Below are 19,599 nucleotides of genomic sequence, written 5' to 3' on the forward strand. Positions count from 1 at the left end.
TAGCATTGAAATGTAATTGATAATATTTCTATATATATGACTTAGTATTATTCCTATCATAAGTATCAGTCATGGAAGCACCTCTGATAAAGCCTAAATAAATACCTAGCTGGGAAAATAAGATCAATTAAAAAAAAAAAAAAAGTTTAAGCCTTGAAAAATGTGATTTAAACATCAATAGAAATAAGCAATCTTGTAGATTCATCTTTGCTCCAAACAATTTACAGAATTTACTTTTGTATAGTTGAAGGGTAATATCTCTCTGCCTGCTAATTAGAAACCTTTGTCTGACACAAGATTAGAAAACAGCAAAAAGCAGCCCCCTCCAATGACTCAAATGTTTTGACTGCTTAACACGACATAGTCACAGAATATTCCCTCCCAGAAATGCTCAAACAAATCACAAGTTTATTTTTACTTTAAAAAAAAAACAACAAACCCACAAAAAAACTACCGTCTTTCCTTATGCTGACTGTACCAGAGAGGAAAGATCTTAAAACTGGGTTGCATATCTCCATTTCAACATCCATTGTACCTACATTTGTCAAAGTATCATTTTACCTTAATTTTCTCCAGCTCCCATCACTCCTCCTTCCCATTCCCACAGGCATCCTCTCTTCTATGACTGGCCTCTCTTATCATTTAGTCAGCTCAGTCAGGTAACTGGATCATTTGCTGATGATTTAATATATTCAATTGTACCATGAATTTCTTACAGCATAAATGATTGCTAGTTGTCTTGGTTGTTGATCATTAAATAAAATGCTTAAGTACATCACCTTAACAATTACCTTAGTCACAGACATCTGAATCTAAATAGTTACTTCATTCTCTTCAAAACAGGAAGTAGATATTTATACAGTGAAGACTGAAGAACTGGCATTTACTTCAGCATTCTGCCTCCAAATTCAGCGTAATGATTACATTCATGCATTGGTCACCTATTTTAATATTGAATTTACAAAGTGCCACAAGAAAATGGGATTTTCTACAGGTAATCTGTACTTTTGTTCCATTTCTATTTCAAGCTGTTTGTCAGTACTACTGGTCAGATGGTACATGAGGGTTTACTGTAACAATAAGTTTTCATTTCAGTGATAAAAAATATCCTCCTTGAAGAAAGTGATCAGGATGGAGAAAGGACAGTTGTAGGAATTCTGCAAAAGCAGTGGCAGTATTTCACAATAGCTACCAATCTTATAGCTCAGAAAGAATTATAATTCTAGAGTTCATGCTCATCAGCAGTTATATCTTAATCCTGTATCATGTTTCTTGTAGGAAACAAGAAACAAGAGCTTGTTGCCTCAGTAAGAAATAGCAGCTCTGGGTCCCACCTTCCATGAAATCTGAAACTCAGCAAATGTTTCTTGCTTGTCTCAGAATCTATAACAAAATTGTCAGTTTTTTAACAAGATAACCATGCACATATTGCTTATGTAAATTGGCTCAATCAACCCGTACATGAAATTCTAACTTCCCAAGGTGAGCAAATACTTAAAGGAATAATTTGAATAATTTCATTCCTGTGAAGAATGGTTTGCCAGAGTGAATAAACCAGTGTTACAAGAAATGTAAAAATCTTGTAACTGCTTTAATGACGAGAACAATAAACAATAGTTGCTGGTTGTTACTGGCACCATTGGTGTAAATGGAATCTAATGTAAGTTAAAAGTTTTTAGAAACATTTTCTTTTTTTCCCCTTGCAGGAGCTTTCAGCTCTTCACTGAGAGTCAAAACTTATGTTTTATTCTTCTAGAATAACCATATGGAAGATATTATTGGTACCTCATATTCTTATATTTTTTCATCAAACACATTTCCCTGGTCATTTTATAAAGTCATTACACTGCAGTATTTCTCATACTGTGACAAGTATCAGTGACCAATGACAGGCAAAAGTTATCAGTGCAAATTCACTAGGGACTGCTTGAACTTCTGTATTTAAATCAAGGATAAAAACGAATATGCAAAACTAAAAATTAAAATTGGTGAAGAGAAATGACAACTAAAACAAACAGTAGCATTCAATTAAAGTTTAGAGGTGTAGTATATGCAGAATTAAACAAAGTAATTCCTGATCAGCCAGCCCTACACAATAGGAAGAAGTCTGTGAAGTAAGTATCCAAATAGACTAATGCCCAAGGCAGAATAAAAAATGTTAGATATGTAATTCAAAAATATGCTTGAAATAGTCATTCACAAAGGAGTCCTGTCACAAGCAGGTGCTGATTGCAGTTTTATGTAGGTGTTGTCTGGGTGACATTGAACTTCTTTCTCTCTAACTGCCCTGAAGTTTGTGGCCAACGTATGCAACGTCAATTATATTCTCCTACACTGAAACAAGGCAAAAGGCAGTTTTTCTCTCCTATTTTAAGATAAGATCACCTTTCTTTGGAGGTAATCACTTCTTTTGTTTAAACTAGACAATGATTTAGCATTGTCATCTCTCTCTGAGATTAACTTCATTTCTGCAATGTAGTATTCTGAGAACAGGTGAGAGTTCTAAATTTTGGATAATCTGTTTCAGGTCTCCCTAGCTTGAAAAGGCAAGCATTTCTGAACATCAAGTAGGGTAATACTGGAAGTTTTGAAGAATGATTGCAAAGTGTGTGCTGCCATCCTCAAGATTTATAGTATTTTTTTCTCCTCCAAATATAATGAGCAGCAATGGAAGTTTTTTGGGAAAAAAATCTAAATACAAAATAGTTGAATAGTGTGTCCTGAAGTCAAACATAAAATGAAGACAAACCAAAGTGAGCATTCAATTCTAATAAAATTAATTAATTAAAATATTTGTGCAAAGGAACCCCAGATTTAACTAAGACTAGCACTTGGCAAAATTTATCGTTTAGTTCTAAACTTAAAGGGCATCAAAGTGGTTATATTGAGAGACTAGGAATTCACTTAGACTGGTATCCATCTCTGTCAATCATCCATAGCATATGCTGTTAAAAAAAAAAAAAAAAAAAAAAAAAACTGGTTCAAATGCCCTTTCCCCAGACATGTTTTACTGAAAATCTGTTTTGTACTCTTTCAGCATCATGAATCAAAGGTTTCTTCTGTGTTACTGTGTTTAGCATTTTATGCACGATTCTTTGTGATTTTCTGTTTTTGACTTAATCTATACTTCTGACATTCAAATAACTTAGTGGTAAAGATTTTCCCAACTTGAATGTGTGTAACTTAATAGGAATACATACAGGAAGTGCCTGTCATGCTCACTAACATTCTTCATGGAATCTCTCTTGATGGCTGTAATCACATCTAACATGTTCCAATAAAACTTAGATGACAACCCACTATCAGTCAACAGAATTGTGTTGTTATGATTGTCCTTAAGCTCAACTGTTAATATTGTATATGAGTTAAAAGTATTTTCATTTGTTTGCAAATCTTAATTTGATTTATAAGACAAAGACAAAATTTCTTTAAATAATGCCCATATATGTTTTCTAGCACCTGATGCTCCCTATACTCACTGGAAGCAAACTGTCTTCTACTTAGAGGACTATTTAACTGTGAGACGAGGAGAAGAAATTTATGGGACAATATCCATGAAACCAAATGCAAAAAATGTGGTAAGTCAGCATCACTGCTTCTAATTCCAACTCTACTGATGACAAATAATAATGAGCAGTAATTAAAATGCTTATAAGTAAAACAATGAGTATGCTAAAAACACTAAATTTGTATATTTTAGTAAAAGCTGTGGTGACAAAACTGGTGATAGCAATGATAACATAGTGCTTACATTACAGAAGACAGCTTGCAAACCAGGTAGCAACAGAAGGAAGAAATCATCCAGTTACATCACCAAGTCAGCTGCCCTCTGAAATAATCTAGAATCATATTTCATGAAAAAAAGCAGGCAAAGGTTTCTTCATACTGTCACTAAAATCAGAAATAAGAGCCCCCTGCCAGTACAGAATGATTGAGTAAATTCTATACTTAGAGCCACATTTTCCACTCAGTACCCAAGAATTCATCTTTCAGGAAATTAAGTAACAGATTCCAGTTGCTTCTGTATGATCTCACTATTCAAACTTATTATGATTATTTCAAAATTGTGGCTGTCTATAGAAAATACTGATGTTTTATCCAAGACCAAAGCCAAAATATGATGGATATCACTCTGTGATGACCAAGAACTTCCTCAGTTTGTCTGCTCTGGGCTGATGTCACGAGTTAGGGCTTCTTTTAGCTTATAAGGAGACTATGGGACATAGTCTGATGTACAACCACTACCAGTATAGAAAAGCAAGATATGAGAAGTATTGCTTCCATGAGAAACTGTGGTACCATTTTCTGCCAAAACCCTTTAATGAAATCTCCTTGGTTTTTATTACTACAATTATCACCTACAGCCATTAATACAGTGTGATAGTAATCCATTCATGTTGTCATTATAATTGTTGGAATATTGTATTCATTGACTGCAATGAATCTTTACATTCCATCACTTTCTTTTGTTGCATGACTTGTCCTATATTTGTACCAAAACTAAATTGTGTATAATTTTCATGAAAGTGTTGATACACGGGAAGAATTAAACATGAAGTAAGCCTAGCATTAAAACAGTCACTTTTACTTCAGAAACTTACTCCTTGCTGTGAGAATATAGGAGAACAGTGTGATTCCCACTTTAATGTTTTCTTCAGGTGGCATGGAAACATTTTCTTTTGCATTGAATGTATCAGTTCATTGTCCTTTTCTCTTGAGGGAAAAATAAAATTCAAATTTGTTTGCACAACACTTATTGCAGGCGGTAAAATTAAAATCTTCTTAATATTATCATAAGACAGACTATCTCAGTATTCTTAGATTAAAAATTATTTCTTATCACTTTCATCTTCTGAAATATGAAGTCTTCCAAAAGCCTTTTGGGAGACACCTTCATCATTTTGTGAGACTGTGTAATGCCTCCTTTCAAAAAACAAAGAATTATAAGAAAAATAATGACTAAGGGCTAGTCTACAATGGTAAGTTTACCTAATCTGTTCTGGAATAACTGGTTGACTGAAGGCCCTTTACTCAATGGGATATGCTTTTAAAAAAATTATTATAGAATACTTATGATAGCACAGTGTTTCAGAAAGCTTCCAATTGTAACCAGGACCGTAAAGCAGTCTTGAGAAGAATACAATATACCCTAGACAAAGATTACATGATGACATTATACTTCTTACATCCTGCTTTTTCAATGCTAGAGACATTTCAAAACAAAAGAACTCAGAAATCACGGTATGCAACTCTTAAGACTGCAGGTCTTTTCAAACTGAGCAATAATTTAATTTGAACACTGGATTTATGGTCTTGCTTACATTTACATTTAAATCTTCTACAGCGCGACCTGGATTTCACCATAGACTTGGATTTTAAAGGACAGCTATGTGAAGCATCAGTATCTAATGACTACAAAATGCGCTAGCAAGAAACCTTTCAGAGAGATGAAACGAATTCTATCAAGTCTTGAATTGCTGAACTTCAAGCTAGGAACAAATGTTTGCACGATTACTATATTAAATAATAGAATGTTTACTCCAGTGGAAAGTGGTAACATGATCCCTCTTACAGATGGTATAGAAGGCTGGGATCCCACTGTGAATGTACACCATACAGAACTACAGCTTTTGTCAAATGTACAGGGAAAACAAAGAACAGACTTGAGTGTTCTGTTTGACTTTAGGATGGCAGAAGATGCATATAAAATTGTACTATTTATAATGAATTTCTGGTTCTTCCAAGCTTTGCATGTTACAAGTGATTAGGGCAGTTTCTTCAATATAGAAGACCACTAAAAGACATGATAGCTGGACTTACATTCAATATAAATGCTATAATAATATAGTATAAAATAGTATATTATAATACGATATATATATTGTACATGAGAAAAATGTTTATTCATAATAGGATCTCATTTTGTGATTTCTTAATTTTAATTATGCAGTTATGGAAAAAATGATGTCACTACTCTAGACAGTGATACATTTCAGCTCTAATTAACTGCCCAAATTATAGCTTTGGGAAGTACTCTGAGCAAAATGTAGATAAGAGCTGGGAGTTTATAAAGGATCAGCAAGTATCTCTTAGAATATCATCTGGAAACTGGACCATGAATTCTGAAATTCACTTTCATAACTGGGTGTTTGTCAGAGCTTTAAAGAAGATAAGCTTTTTATCCTTGCAAATATTCTATGGTGAGTTTTTATAGTTGGATTTTGCATGAGACCTGAAATCAGCACGTAGTATTTAAATGTAATGAATGCAAAGTCTCTGAAATGGTGGGTAATTCATGTTTTGTGGCCATGTAATTTTTGCCCATTTGAGTTCTTTGCAAGATTCTTAATACAAAATCATTTTAAAAACTAGAGTTTTCTTTCATTAATGTTTCAGATAAGTTTTAAATTGCAAATACTGTTCTCAAGGGGTGCAATGATATGCCGGAATGAGTTAATGTCTTAAAAAAATATGTATTGCTTCCAATATTATTAAGGTGTCTGTAGCTTCTCCATCCTCTTACACTCCTTGTTTTTCTTACAAAATTTTATGCTTATAGGTAAACACTGACTGTTTGTAATTATTCTTACGTATTTTTACTGTATGAATGCTGACCATTAAATCACAAGTAGTTGGTCAAAAAGTGAATCATCAGTTCTAAATATGCATCTTCTAGTCTCCATAGTGCAGTGCACTATATCATGTTCCATCATATATATTATGATGAGACTATTTTTTGCCTGAAAAATCTTTTTAATCACCTATGAATAAAGCTTACTTGAATATGCAAGCAAAAAATGCTGCTCATCAGTAAGCTTTTTGTAGGTTCTTATTTTGCCAGTATAAGTTCGTCAGCTTTTTATTTTCTAGAATATATTTCTATTGCTTTTCCCTTCATGGAAACTGCACAGTACCTTCATTTTTATGTGAGGCCTAAGGATTATGGTCTAGGGATTGTATTACATGGTATCTATGGAGAATGAAATTAAACTGTAGTTTAGCAGAAAAATGCAGTTTGCAGTGCAGTTCCTTGCAGTTCTTCTAAAGCACTTCATTTCATTTTCCTGGAATGAGGGTAAACAACTTTTCTCACCAAATTACTGGCATTTTTTTCTGTCAAATACTGCTGTCATTTTCAAGGAATCAACTCATAACAACACTTTGAGTGAGGGCTTGGAACATAAAATCTTCAAGAAATACCTTTCTGTCAACACTTCATGAATCTAGGACTTCAAGGTAAGGAATTCTACCAGATTTTTTCTCTGTCCTTTCCACTTATAAAGAGACTCTCAAATTTAAAATACTGCTTGTTTTTATCTTCTTTTCTGCTAATCACTGAGGTGATTATAACTTAAAGCGGAAAGACTCTGGCTTTCTTCATCTGTCTTACTCCTTGATAGAACTTCAAGCCATGCACTGGTGACTAATTGTTCAGAGATGATGGCAAGACAAGTCATATTTGGCTCTGGAAAACTAACTTGTACTACTCTTCACATCACATTGAAAGCATAGTACACACTTCTCCATCACATGAATTTAGAGAACATACTACAGAGCTGGCTATCTTCAAATCACAGTGATCAAAAGAAAAAATTAGGCGTCTGAGTTCCATATGCATGTTTCAAACCACTAAGATTCTGAAAACACCAATGAGTTCAGCATACATAGTGTCTGTTATGCTGTCATTAGTGAAACATAAATGCAAGACTGACAACTACATGCAATCAGCTGATAGGCTTTCTTCAGCAATCCAGAAAGTAAAGAACTTATTATAAGTAACTAACACAAGGTCTGAGCCTAACCTTATTAGAACTTGAATAAGAAAGTCAGTCATGCACATCAGGATTTAATCCAAGTCATTCATCTTCAAAGTTGTACATTAAAATACTAATGACAAAATGACTGGATCTCTGAAATAGACACATCTTTAAAGCTTTTATTTTACTTTCCACTGACAAGAAAAGAAGATCAAGAACTGAGCTCAAAGCATGAAACAGAAATTTAAATATAACAGTTACACATCCCTGACAAGTAATAAATATAGCACTGGCAAAATGAGAAAGAAAGTCACTTCTGCCTTGACTGTGATTTTCAAGTAAGTTTATTAAAACTCATCAGGGATTGTCCTGTCACTTCAAGAACAAAGGAGCATCCAAAGAAGCTAGATCCGAGGTATGGCTCTAAAATGCACTGAGTACAATTCATATTGGCAGTGCTTGTAGAATTAGGGAGGCAGCCCTGGTGACATATTAAGAATACTGTTCTATGTTCCTGAATTTCTTTACAGAGCAGTATACTATAACTCACATGCATTTATCACTCCCAGTACCAACTAGCTCTTGCCAGATGTTATTAAAATTATGAAGAAAATTACCTATATCCCAGGACACAATACAGTAGGTGATAGAGTAGGAAGGCAAAAGAATGATTTACTGTTTATTAGAATCTGCCTGCTCACTTGTTCAACTCAAACTCAAAACTGCTTTCCCAGCTGACAAAGATTAGAATGCTTTAGCAACAGATGTCCACTGATGCAGTTACACCATCATAAAAAGCTGCTAGGCTGGTCAGGCAGAACCTGCCCTTGGTGAAGCTATGCTGGTTATCCCATTTCACCTCCCTCTCTTCCATGTGCCTTAGCATAGCTTCTAAGAAAATCTGCTCCATGATCTTTCCTGGTACTGAGGTGAGACTAATACCTTGGTAGTTCCCTAGATCATCCTTTCTACTCTTCTTAAAATTGGATGCGATATACCATGCTGTCTTGCTCCAATTAACAGAGGAAAGATGATTCATGATATATGTATATACACCCAGAGTGAGATTAAGATGTTTTTAGAGTCAGATGTTGCCCAACCAGTTTATTATACGTTTATCATTAGTTAGGCTTGGAGGAATTAAAGAATGCAATAGTAAAAATTATGAAAAATAGTGAAAAGATAGTAAAAATAGTAAAAAGATAGAAAAGGTAAGGGTTCATTATAGAAAAGCAGAGATGTAACACTACTGCAGTTTCACAGAGTTCCATGAATCTCCCAGTAAGCAGTAGAGATGGGGGGGTGTTGCATCTTCTCTCTCGGTCAGTGATGGGATGTTCTAAGCAAAGAGGGAAAAGATGAAAAAGGCATGAGTCTTTTGTTTGCAAAGTCCTTATAAACTGCCTGGTCTTTCTCTGGTTTCTCATGGTAATGGTGTTTTTGGCACATTCGATACTACTGTGCAGGCTTACCTACACCTGAGAATCCAGGGCCCTCATCTTAGGGTCACCTTGTCCCATCTCAGGAGTAGCCTAGAATGTAATGTGAGCTGGGATTCTCCCCTTACATTCATTGTCCCTGGCAACCACGTGGTTGGTTGAGGTGAGGTCTATCCAGTGGGAAGGCTTGCAGAAACTCAGGCAGACTTTGAGACAAAAGAGTCTTTGTACAGTATCTTACACATGCATTTAGCTGATTTAGCATTTTCCTTAGATATTTGCTAGCAGATAATTTAAAACCATTTGATGGATGTTAGCAATGATGACTGTAATGGAAATGGTAAGTCACAGCTTGAACCAGTGATTCAACATTTGATAGGAAGGCAGGGCCAGCTCAGGAGAATTCAGGTGCAAGCAATGCATCTGAGTGACTGGAAGGGATGAAGCCAGGATACACCCCTTTACAGACTTCATTTAAGGGTTGGCAGGTGGAGGTGAGAATGTTTCATCTGGAGATCCCTATGCACTTGAGGACCTTATAGGCCTTCTGAAGGTAAGTAATTTCTCTTATTTCTGTACCTTCTGGTATCACATCTAAGTAGATTCTTGCTTGCTGTAGACTAAAAGATCTAGCTGCTCTGCTATCACAGAATGGCCTAGGTTGGAAGGGACCTCAAGGATTGTGAATCTCCAACACCCTGCCACAGGCAGGGCCACCAACCTCACCATTTAATACTAGACCAGGGTGCATCCAATCTGGCCTTGAACAGGCATGGGACATCCACAACCTTTCTGGGCAGCCTGTTCTAGCACCTCACCACTCTCATAGGAAAGAACTTCCCCTTAAAGACTAAATCTTCCCTCCTTCAACTTAAAACCATTTCCTCTTGTCCTACTGTTATCTACCCTTTCAAAGAGTTGGCTCCCCCCCTGTTTATAGGCTCCCTTTAGGTACTGAAAGGCTGTGATTAGATCACCCTGCAGCCTTCTTTTCTCCAGACTTAACAAGCCCAACTTCAAAACTTTGTATTGATCTATTTTCTTGATCAGCTATGCCCTATAGAAGTCTAAATATACTGTGCTTGTGTGCACACATCAATTTTTTCTGTAACTAAAACAAAAAAAAAAAAAAAAAAAAAACCACTTTACCACTGTTCTGCACTGTTCAGGCCTAAGAATCATATTAATGAGGATCAAACATTAAAGAAATTTCCACTAATTAATTGTTTTTTAATTGTTATGGTTCAATTTCTTTATTGCATACTTTACTTGGGGCATAGATGAGGAAAAAGGCAGGACTTCCAGATGTTCTGTCTGAATTAAGTAATTCTTTGCATCACCTCCCCTGATGCTTGTAATAACACCTATGCTCTTCACAAACATGGAAGGTGTGTTTTTTAAAGTGTGGTTACAAATGTTTGTCACATATATGTGAAAAGTTAAACTCTTAAAATTCACTTGTCTTCCTCTGCTAGCAGAAGTGATTTAATGCAAATGAGTTACTCTGTGTAAAGAAATCCTTTTACTGAGAAGCTGTATTAGTGGTTTATGTTTATTTCAAGGGGGGTGAGTAACTGTCATATTACAGACTGGCAATATAAACAGAGTTCCTGTGACACTGATGAACTCTGATAGTTAAGATTCAAATGACCTTGATCATAACTGTGTAGTGTGTTGTACAGTTATTTGCACTTGCAGTGACTGGGAGCAAGGAAACAAACAGAACAGTGCACTCGTAATCACAAGGGAACTGCTTTGAGCCTTGTGGCTTAGGGCTGCATCTCTGAGCTATAAAATGTGAGTCCTCTTTTAATAGCTGAGATGTTGGATGATGCAACTTGGGAGGAAACCAATCTGATCAGCCCTCCAGTAGACTATTCTGATCATCCTGATTCTCAAGTGTCTCTTTGGGTTCATCAGGTTCATCATATTGAAGCACAGTGGATAGTTCATCCATTGAACATATCTCCTTGATTTCTCTATTTGATCCAGTTTTTTAGTTTCTTTTGAAATGGTTGAAACATAAGCTTGTGGAGAGGCTAAATGTAGCTCAAAGTCATAAAGTCTACTAATCAGTTCATTTTAAAGGGGTCATCTGTGCCCTCTGCCGTACATGGCTGTTAGTGTACCAGCCATGGTACACTATGTGAATTTACACCACATATTTAGTGTACTCCTGATTCTCAGGATGAAGCTCTTGGTTTGGATCATCAGGAATGAAAGTGGAATCTGGTAACATTTCCACCATGGTGCATTTTTTCAATAAAACGATGCCTTTTTCCATAATAGTCCATTTCTGTCAATGGGCTGGTTCGACCAGGTTCTGTGACTAGCGGGCGGAGGGATTTCGCAAAATCTGCGCCTCCAGAAAAAGGGAACAGGGGACCCCAAAATAATTAAAAACAGCGGCAATGATCTGAGGAGAAACGAACTAATTTACTAAATATATTATCGGAATGCAAGATAACACACTATAATACAATATAATTAATATTGAAGCTAATAAATCAAATATAATGAGAGAGAGAATGTCCTAAAGGTGGATAGGCCTCACCACAACGCTGAGGTGAGATGCGCAGTCCAGTTGAGCAGCAGGGAGACTGGCAGAGAGCCGAGGAAAAAAAAAGTGGACGAAGAAGAGCAGACGAAGAAGAGCGCATCAGGTGACCTTGCCAGGAGTTATATCTCCTCTCTGTGACCGCAAAGTCCCCTGGGGAATGTAGTTGTTCTCTTCCGGGCAGGTACCCAGAACTTGAGCATTAACAGTTAAGTCCCCAGTGCCCCACATGATGTTATGATGTGGAATACTGAAAACCAAAAATCACAAAACCATGACAATTTATCTCAGACACTGGATTGTCTTTGAAGGGGTATTTTTCCTTCATGGTTAACAGCATCTGCTTCCAGAGGGTGAAAGCTTCATCCTGACATCTACTAATACTTCTGTCAGTGGCTGAATCCTTAGCAATGCTATCCAGTTGGCAAGCCTATCTACTATCTAGGAACACACTGTTGGCCCAACATTGAAGTAACCAGATAGCAATGTGTTCATTTGGGTGGTGTGAAAAGTCTTTTCTTGAACCTCAAACTTCAGTCATTTTCAGAGGTCAAGTAGTAATGGCGACAATATCTTCCTCACCTTCTCCTTCTCTTCTAGCCCTCCTTGGTGTTGATGACTGTGATCTTGAGGGCTTCTCCCCTGAAAATAGGGGCCACTCCCCCAAACCTTCTTTCTCTTTCTCTTTCTCCTCCTTCTCTTTCTTATGTTCTAAATGAGGTGATGTTTGTTTCAATTTCTATCCTCTTACAGGGGCAACTGATGTCAAGTCTGGGTGATTGATCATGTTGCTCAGTTCCAATACTCTTTCTCTCCAGTTTGGTTCAAAGGATGTCTTGCTTGGTTTGGAGGATGTCTTGTTGAGACTGAAGATTCTTTCTCTCAGCTCAGGGATCCTCCCTTTTGGCTTGAAGTCTTTCCTACTCAGCTCAGAGACTCTCACTCAGTCTGGAGATTCTGTTTCTTGGCTAGAAGACTCTCTTTCTGGAATCTTTTCTGATTCTTCATCTTGGCTCAGACTCTCTCCTGAAAACTGTCCCTCTCAGCTTGGGAACTCTTGCACAATTCATACTCTGTCTTGGAAACTCTCCCTTTTGGCATGGGGACTCTCTCCCTCTCTGGGATAGTATTGAATAAGGCCCCATAAGCATAAGCCAGGCCCCAAATAATCTATGGCTCAGGCAGATCTGAGGAGGCACAGCTTCCCTGTCTCAAATATCTGCTTAGGCTTTCTGGATCGTGCAGGTGTTCAGGAGTAAAGTTCCGTGACACTGGGGATGCCCGTCTCTCTAAAGTCTCTCCCAAGTCCCTCCATGCTGCCTGCCACTCAGTATTCTCTGGCTTTGTAGAAGGCCTCTGCAAACTGTTATAAACGCAGACACTGACTGAAATGAGTAAAATGATGAAGAATGCATTCAGGGAGAATGACAACATGATCATTGGATGACCATTCAAAAAACACATAAAGGATTCAAGGGAAAGACCAAGAGTCTGTTTAAAAATCACAATTTCTGTGAAATTAGCAACTCCCTCTGGAAACAGTTTTAAAAGAGAAAGCAAAGTCATTTTTTTCCTCTTTACAGAAGTAAGCTAGCAAACCTAGGAAGTTTACAAATATCCTAGAATACAGGTAATCTTTCTGGACTTCAAGACCTTGTTTTCAGTATAGCACCAACAGTACAGATAAGCTTTCAAACAAAGCTCTCTGACAGCAGATAGATTTGTTCTAAAAGCATATCTTCTCCCAGCCAAAGCAGGCTATGCTCGCATTCTCCACCAAAAATGTCAACAGTTCACGGGCTGACTCAGCCTGATTCCACAACTAATGTGGTGGGGAACCCATATCCCAGGAAAGAGTAGGGAAATGGGCCTAAAAACAAAACAGCAACAATGATCTAAGGAGGAAAGCTAATTTATGGAAAAAAAAAATATCAGAATGCAAGCTAACACAAAATAATACAATATAATTGAAATTGAAACTAATAAATCAAAATGAGAGAGTGTCCAAAAAAAAAAAAAAAAGGCCTTACTCCAGTGCTGAAGGCATCACATCCAGCCAGGATGAGCAGAAAGGGGAAAGCAAGCATCCTGTGACCTGCGAACAATTTTTATCTTTCCTTCTGAACAGAAAATGGAAAATGCAAAGTCCCCTGGGGTATGTAGTTCTTCTCTTCTCAGAACAAGGTACCCAGAACTACCCATAATCCGTGGAATTGAAGCATTAACTCTTTAAATCCCAGTGCTTATTATATGGAACACCAGTAACAAAATTATAAAACCATGACATCAGAGGAAAAAAAAACTTCTGTCATGGAGAGATGTGTCATAGAAGTCTGAACAGGTGAACTACAGTAGTAGCTTACTGTAATACTCAAGTCCATGTAATAGTACTATTTGTATGTCTCAAAGCTCCACTGGCTGCCTACTTCTCTCCTGTTCAGCCTATGAAAATCAGTCATTTCCAGTGAGAAAGCCGCTATGAATCTTTGTTCTACTGGGAATGAGAAAAGACCTTCAATTTTTAGTAGTGACCAGGAATAGCAGCAAAATGTGAGACTATTTTTACTGGAGAAGGCCACCCATCTTACTTCCATGGGCATGCAACCTTTTGGCTTGTCTGAGCAGTATTGACTGAAGAGGAGTTTTCTTAAGTTGCATATAAACATATAATACGTACACAATAAGTATATTAAAAAAGACTTTTTAAAATCTTTACAAATATATATTTAAAAAGAGGGCAATAAACACACAAAACTGGTGGGTTAGACACTTATGTGAAACCAAGGGCTGCAGCTCCAACTGGAGTGCCATATGCATCGTTGTCTAATGCTTCCACTCACACACAGATACTGAAGGGGGAGGCTACAGTGCAGACCTCAGGCAGCTGAAAGTGCCTAGATCTTTCTCTTGCAGCAGGGACAGGCAGCACACCTGCTTGCAACAGGTGGCTGACCTGAGGAGATAATGAATATACTGCACAACATAAGGGAAGCTGAGATGGATTTATGCAGATTCATAGACAATTTGCACTGAACTCAGAGACCAAAACTATAGCTAAGAGCAGCAGGAGGAAGAGATGCCTCCCACTGCCAGATGTGTCCTTGCAGAACTGCTTCACTATTCTGGAGACTGTGGAGGAAGGACCAATCACGTCAGGGGAGATGGTAGCGTTGCCAATTAAATCTGTTCCCAATTTAACAACCAGTCCAACCAAGAAAGGGCAATGAGTGATAATAACATATGATTGTTCTGTAAGGAATGGAGGTGTCTATTGCTGACCTTGTACAACCTACAGTCTGCTACCCACTGCTGTTATTTCACATGGGCATCAACAACTGTTGTTAAGAACAGTTCAAGGCACGTCATGAAGGTCTACAGAGGCCTTAGAGCAGCTCTAAGAAGCTCTGGAGCACAGATCTTTTCTTCAATCCTTCTATTCAAAAAAAAAGGTCTTTTAAAGGACTAGTTCTATCCAGCAGATCAATGCATCGCTGTGGGACTAGAGTCATAATCACTGGTCTGTATTTTTAGATGTGTGACTCTCCTTAAAAAATGTGATCTATTGGTGGCTGGATAGAGTCCATCTGATGAAGAAGGGTGAAAATGTCTTTGGCTACAGATAGTGGAAAAGAACTAGAGTTGCTAAGGGAGGGTGTCAACGGTTTATGGGCTGGTTTGGCCTGGTTCTGTGACTAGTGGGGTGGAGGGATCCACGGATCCGTGCCTCCAGAAAAAGGAAACAGGGGACCCCAAAACAATTGAAAACAGCGGCAACGATCTGAGGTGAAACAAACTAATTTACTAAATATTGTATCAGCAGAATATAATGAGAGAGAGAGAGAGTGTATCCGAAAGGTGGATAGGCCTCACCACAATGCTGAGGTGAGAAGTGGAGTCCAGTTGAGCCAATGAAGAAAAGCAGATGGAGGAGCGCAGGTGAAGAAGAGAACGTCAGGTGTCCTTGCCAGGAGTTATATCTCCTTGCTGACCGCAAAGCCCCCTGGAGAATGTAGTTGTTCTCCTCTGGACAGGCACCTGGAACTTGAGCATCAACAGTCAAACCCCCAGTGCATTACATGATGTTATGATGTGGAATACTGATAACCAGAAATCATAAAACTATGACAGAGAGGAACTACATTCCACTCAAATTTTTATTGGTTTGATGCCAGAATCAGCAAAAGATGAAAATGAACAGATCTTCAGCAGAGAACCTGAGCAGCAGCATGAAGGAATTCCAGATACTTCACTGAATAAAACAGTTTCATTGGGGACTCATTGTAATTACCTCAAAATAAATGCTTGCAGCATGGGAAATCAACATGTTGAACTCGAAGGTTCAGTTAAGTCTCAGTAGTAGGATATCTTTGGTCTCAATATATTGTGGAGGAATGGTTTGGAGTGGTGCTTGGTTATAGTATTTTCAGGAGAAATAGACAAGGAAGGAGTAGAGGTGGGATAGCTGTATATGTTACAGAATGCTATGACTGTAGGAAGATAGGTGTTGGTTGAATGTATCCAGGTAAGGTTCAGGGGAAAAGCCAATAACTCAGATACTATAGTGGGAATCTGTTATAGACTACCCAAATGGGATGCAGAGGCAGATAAAATGTTCTGTAAGAAAGTAGCCAAATATATAAATAGGAGCCGTTATACACATGGGGGATTTCAACTTCCCAAATGTCTGCTGGAAATACAATTCAGCAGAGAGGAAATAGTCTAAAAGATTCCCAGAATGTGTGGAGGGTCTTTTCCTGACACAGGTAGTGGGTCAGATCAAGGCTCAATTGATCTGTTGTTTGCAGTCAAGGAAGCATTTATGAGTAGAGGCCATTTCAGTTGTAGTGATCACAGGACTTTCAAACTTTGGTGAAGTAAGGAAGGGAATTAGAAGAACTGCTTCCTTGAGTTTCCAAAGGGCAGACTTGAGCCTATTTAGAGACTTTGTCTGGTTAGAGTCTCTTGGGAGGCAGATCTGAAAGGTAAAGGAGTCCAGGAAGACTGGTATTCTTCAGGAGTGATATCTTAAAGGCACAGTAAAAGGCTGTCCCAATGTACCATGAGTCAATCTGGCTGGGGGAAGGGGGAGGAAGACCAGCCTACCTGAACAGAGAGCTACTTCAAGAGCTCAGGAGAAAAAAGTGTTTATGAACTCTGGAAGAAGGGGTAGGCAACTCTAATGGATGATAAAGCCATTGTGAAATTGTGCAGGGAAAAAAAATCAGAGGGCCAAAGGCAAACTAAAGCTCATTAGTACAGTAAAATATAACAAATAATTTTAAAATACATTAACAGCTAAAGGATTATTTATTTTTCAGAAGAAACACACTGTTGAGAGACGAGGAAAAGAATTTAGCTCATTTGTTTTGTTTTCTCAGACTTTATTGTTCTTAGGCAACCCAGCCCCCTGATTTGGAAGACAGTGACAGGAAGTTAGATGAAGCTCCTGCAATCCAATGACAAATGTCCTATCATAACATTTGAACATTCACAAGTCTGTGGGGCCAGATTGTTCCAAATGTACTAAAGGAGTTGGCAGAAGTGCTCACCATTTTCCTCCCTAAACAGGGAGGACCTAGTTGACTGGAGGTTAGCAAACGTGATGCCAGTCTATAAGAAGGGCAGGAAGAAGGATCCAGAGAACTACAGTTCTAAGTACCTTGGTACTAGTGAACAGATTATGGAACAGATCATTCTGAATGTCATCACATAGAACAGACAGGACAATCAAGTGATCAAATGCAGCCATCGGGGCTTATCAAAGGCAGTTGCTGCCCTACTAACCTTATTTCCTTCTACAACAAAATGACTGATGAGATGAGGGAAAGCCTATGGATGTTGTCTACCTGGATTTTAGTAAAGCATCTGCCATTGTTTCTCACAGTACTCTCCTGGAGACACTGGCTGCTCATATCTTGAATAGGTGTACAATTAGCTGGGTGAAGAAGCAGCTGGATAGCCAGATTCAAAGAGTCATGGAGAATGGAGTTCAATTCAGTTGGTGACTGGCCACTTCTGTTTAACATTTTTATCAGGTGCATCTTCTATGAGTTTGCAGATGATACCAAGTTAGGCAAGACTGTTGATCTGCTTGAGGGTAGGAAGGTATTGCAGAGCAATCTGGATATGCAAGACTGATTGGCCAAGTCCAGTCGCATGTTCAACCAGGCTAAGTGGTGGGTCCATGAAGCAGTTCCAGGGAAAATTATCTGGAAAGTTTCACAATAGAAAAGGAGTGTGTCAGTCTCTTTTCTCAGATGACAAGTGTCAGGATGCAAGGAAATGATCTCAAATTGCACCAGGAGAGGTTTAAATAGGATATTAAAAAGAATTTCTTCACGGAGAGGCTGGTCAAGTATTGGACAAGCTGACCATGAAAATGGTGGAATGCCCATCCCTGGAAGTATTCAAGGGATTTATGGACAGGTGTCTCGCTCCAATTTATAGGAGGGAGAGGAGGTTCTTTTCACGCCCTGAACCCGGCATGAGATTAAGAAACAACGGGTCAAATGTCAGTCCAGTTTATTACAAATCTTAATCAGGGAGATGGGGAAGGGGAAGGCGAACGCTATTATGAATTAGGGTAATGGGGAAGGGAAGGAGGATGATAGAAAAGATAGGAAAGAAGGAGCAAGGAGTATTTATAGGAAGCAAGAGGGAGATAGTCACCACCATGGATCCAGCATGGTTCATAGTTCAGTCATTGATCTTCAGTAGTGGTGGGTGTAGTTCTGTTAAGGACAATGGCGATGATGGCTCCTTTTCAGTGGTTCCAAAGTGGTTGAGTCAGCTCTCTTTGTAATGACAGCTCAAATCCAAAGTGGTTGAGTCAGCTCTCCTTGGAGTGGCAGATTCTGGTTTTGGAATCTCAGTGGAAGTTCCTTTGTTCCTATCTTCCTGGCCTTGTCAGCAGATAAGAGGGAACAGGGAGGTGCCAGCTTGTATCTTGCCTTCACAGAATACAGTGGCATCATCCCCCAGCTTCCCATAGCAAACAGGAGTTATTTGGTCACTGACTAGATCTTCCGCCAGTAAACAGTCCTGTGCATTATCTTCTGAAGGTAAACAGCTCCAAAGAAATGCTTTCAAATGTAAAATTGTCCACACAGTGATGTTGATTGCCACATAGCAACACTCATCTCTCATCTCCTAGAGTCTTATCACAAGAAATACCTCAGAAAGCAAGCTTTGAGCCAAAAAAACAAAGAAGGATTCTCACAACAGGGCACTAAGGGTTGGTGATGGGACTCAGTAGGTGATGTTGATTGTTAACAATCCTGAGGATCTTTTCCAACCTAAATAATTGTATGATTTAATGATTGTTCTGTTCATATTGTAGAAAAGGTACTGAGTTAGGGGATGAAGGGCAAACATGGGCTGGCTGTAAAGGAAACCAAGACAAAAGAATGTAGCGAGCAGGATGTGCAGTAGATAAGGGTTAACAATTGTATAGGAATGTGAGTAAAGAGAGGACAAGATGAGGGTTAACTATTGTATAGAAATTCAGGTAAGTAGGAAGTGAGGCCAGATAAGAAAAGAACATCTTGAAACTCTATTGTAAACTTGAAGAAAACATCACACTCAGATAGTAAGCTGAAGAATACAAGATGTAAGGGGTCCATAACAACGCTTGGTTTTGCTAACTCAGAAGGAATTCACAAATAGCATCTCTTAGTTTAACTTTTGCTAGCCCAAACACATTCTCAAAAGGAAGCCTTCTCAAGTCAGCAGAAAGGGGCCAATGAGAGAACAATGGAAAGGGGAACAAACAGGATAAGAGATTGAAGAAGCACGCAGGGTGGGAGAAGAGCTCAAAACTGGGACCAAGGTTGGAAGGACATGGCGA

The 19,599-nt window shown here is 38.3% G+C and overlaps 1 protein-coding gene and 1 long non-coding RNA gene across 2 annotated transcripts in view; one reads left to right on the forward strand and one right to left on the reverse strand.

Annotated features, from left to right (window-relative positions):
- PRMT8 (protein arginine methyltransferase 8) overlaps positions 1 to 3,602 on the forward strand; it is an 80,784-nt gene extending 77,182 nt beyond the window's left edge. Inside the window, exons 8-9 of the mRNA XM_090139546.1 lie at positions 844 to 994; positions 3,457 to 3,602. Of these exons, the coding sequence (XP_089995672.1) occupies positions 844 to 994; positions 3,457 to 3,602 (297 nt within the window). The remainder of the gene's footprint in view (positions 1 to 843; positions 995 to 3,456) is intronic.
- A 4,359-nt stretch (positions 3,603 to 7,961) lies between these two features.
- The window catches only part of LOC116231802 (uncharacterized), a 32,785-nt gene continuing 21,147 nt past the window's right edge, over positions 7,962 to 19,599 (reverse strand). The window contains exon 5 of the long non-coding RNA XR_016470114.1: positions 7,962 to 9,096. This is a non-coding gene — a long non-coding RNA (uncharacterized LOC116231802). The remainder of the gene's footprint in view (positions 9,097 to 19,599) is intronic.

Source organism: Phasianus colchicus, chromosome 1 (assembly GCF_987193195.1).
Source record: "Phasianus colchicus chromosome 1, bPhaCol1.hap1.1, whole genome shotgun sequence".
In the NCBI taxonomy this organism is placed as follows: domain Eukaryota; kingdom Metazoa; phylum Chordata; class Aves; order Galliformes; family Phasianidae; genus Phasianus; species Phasianus colchicus.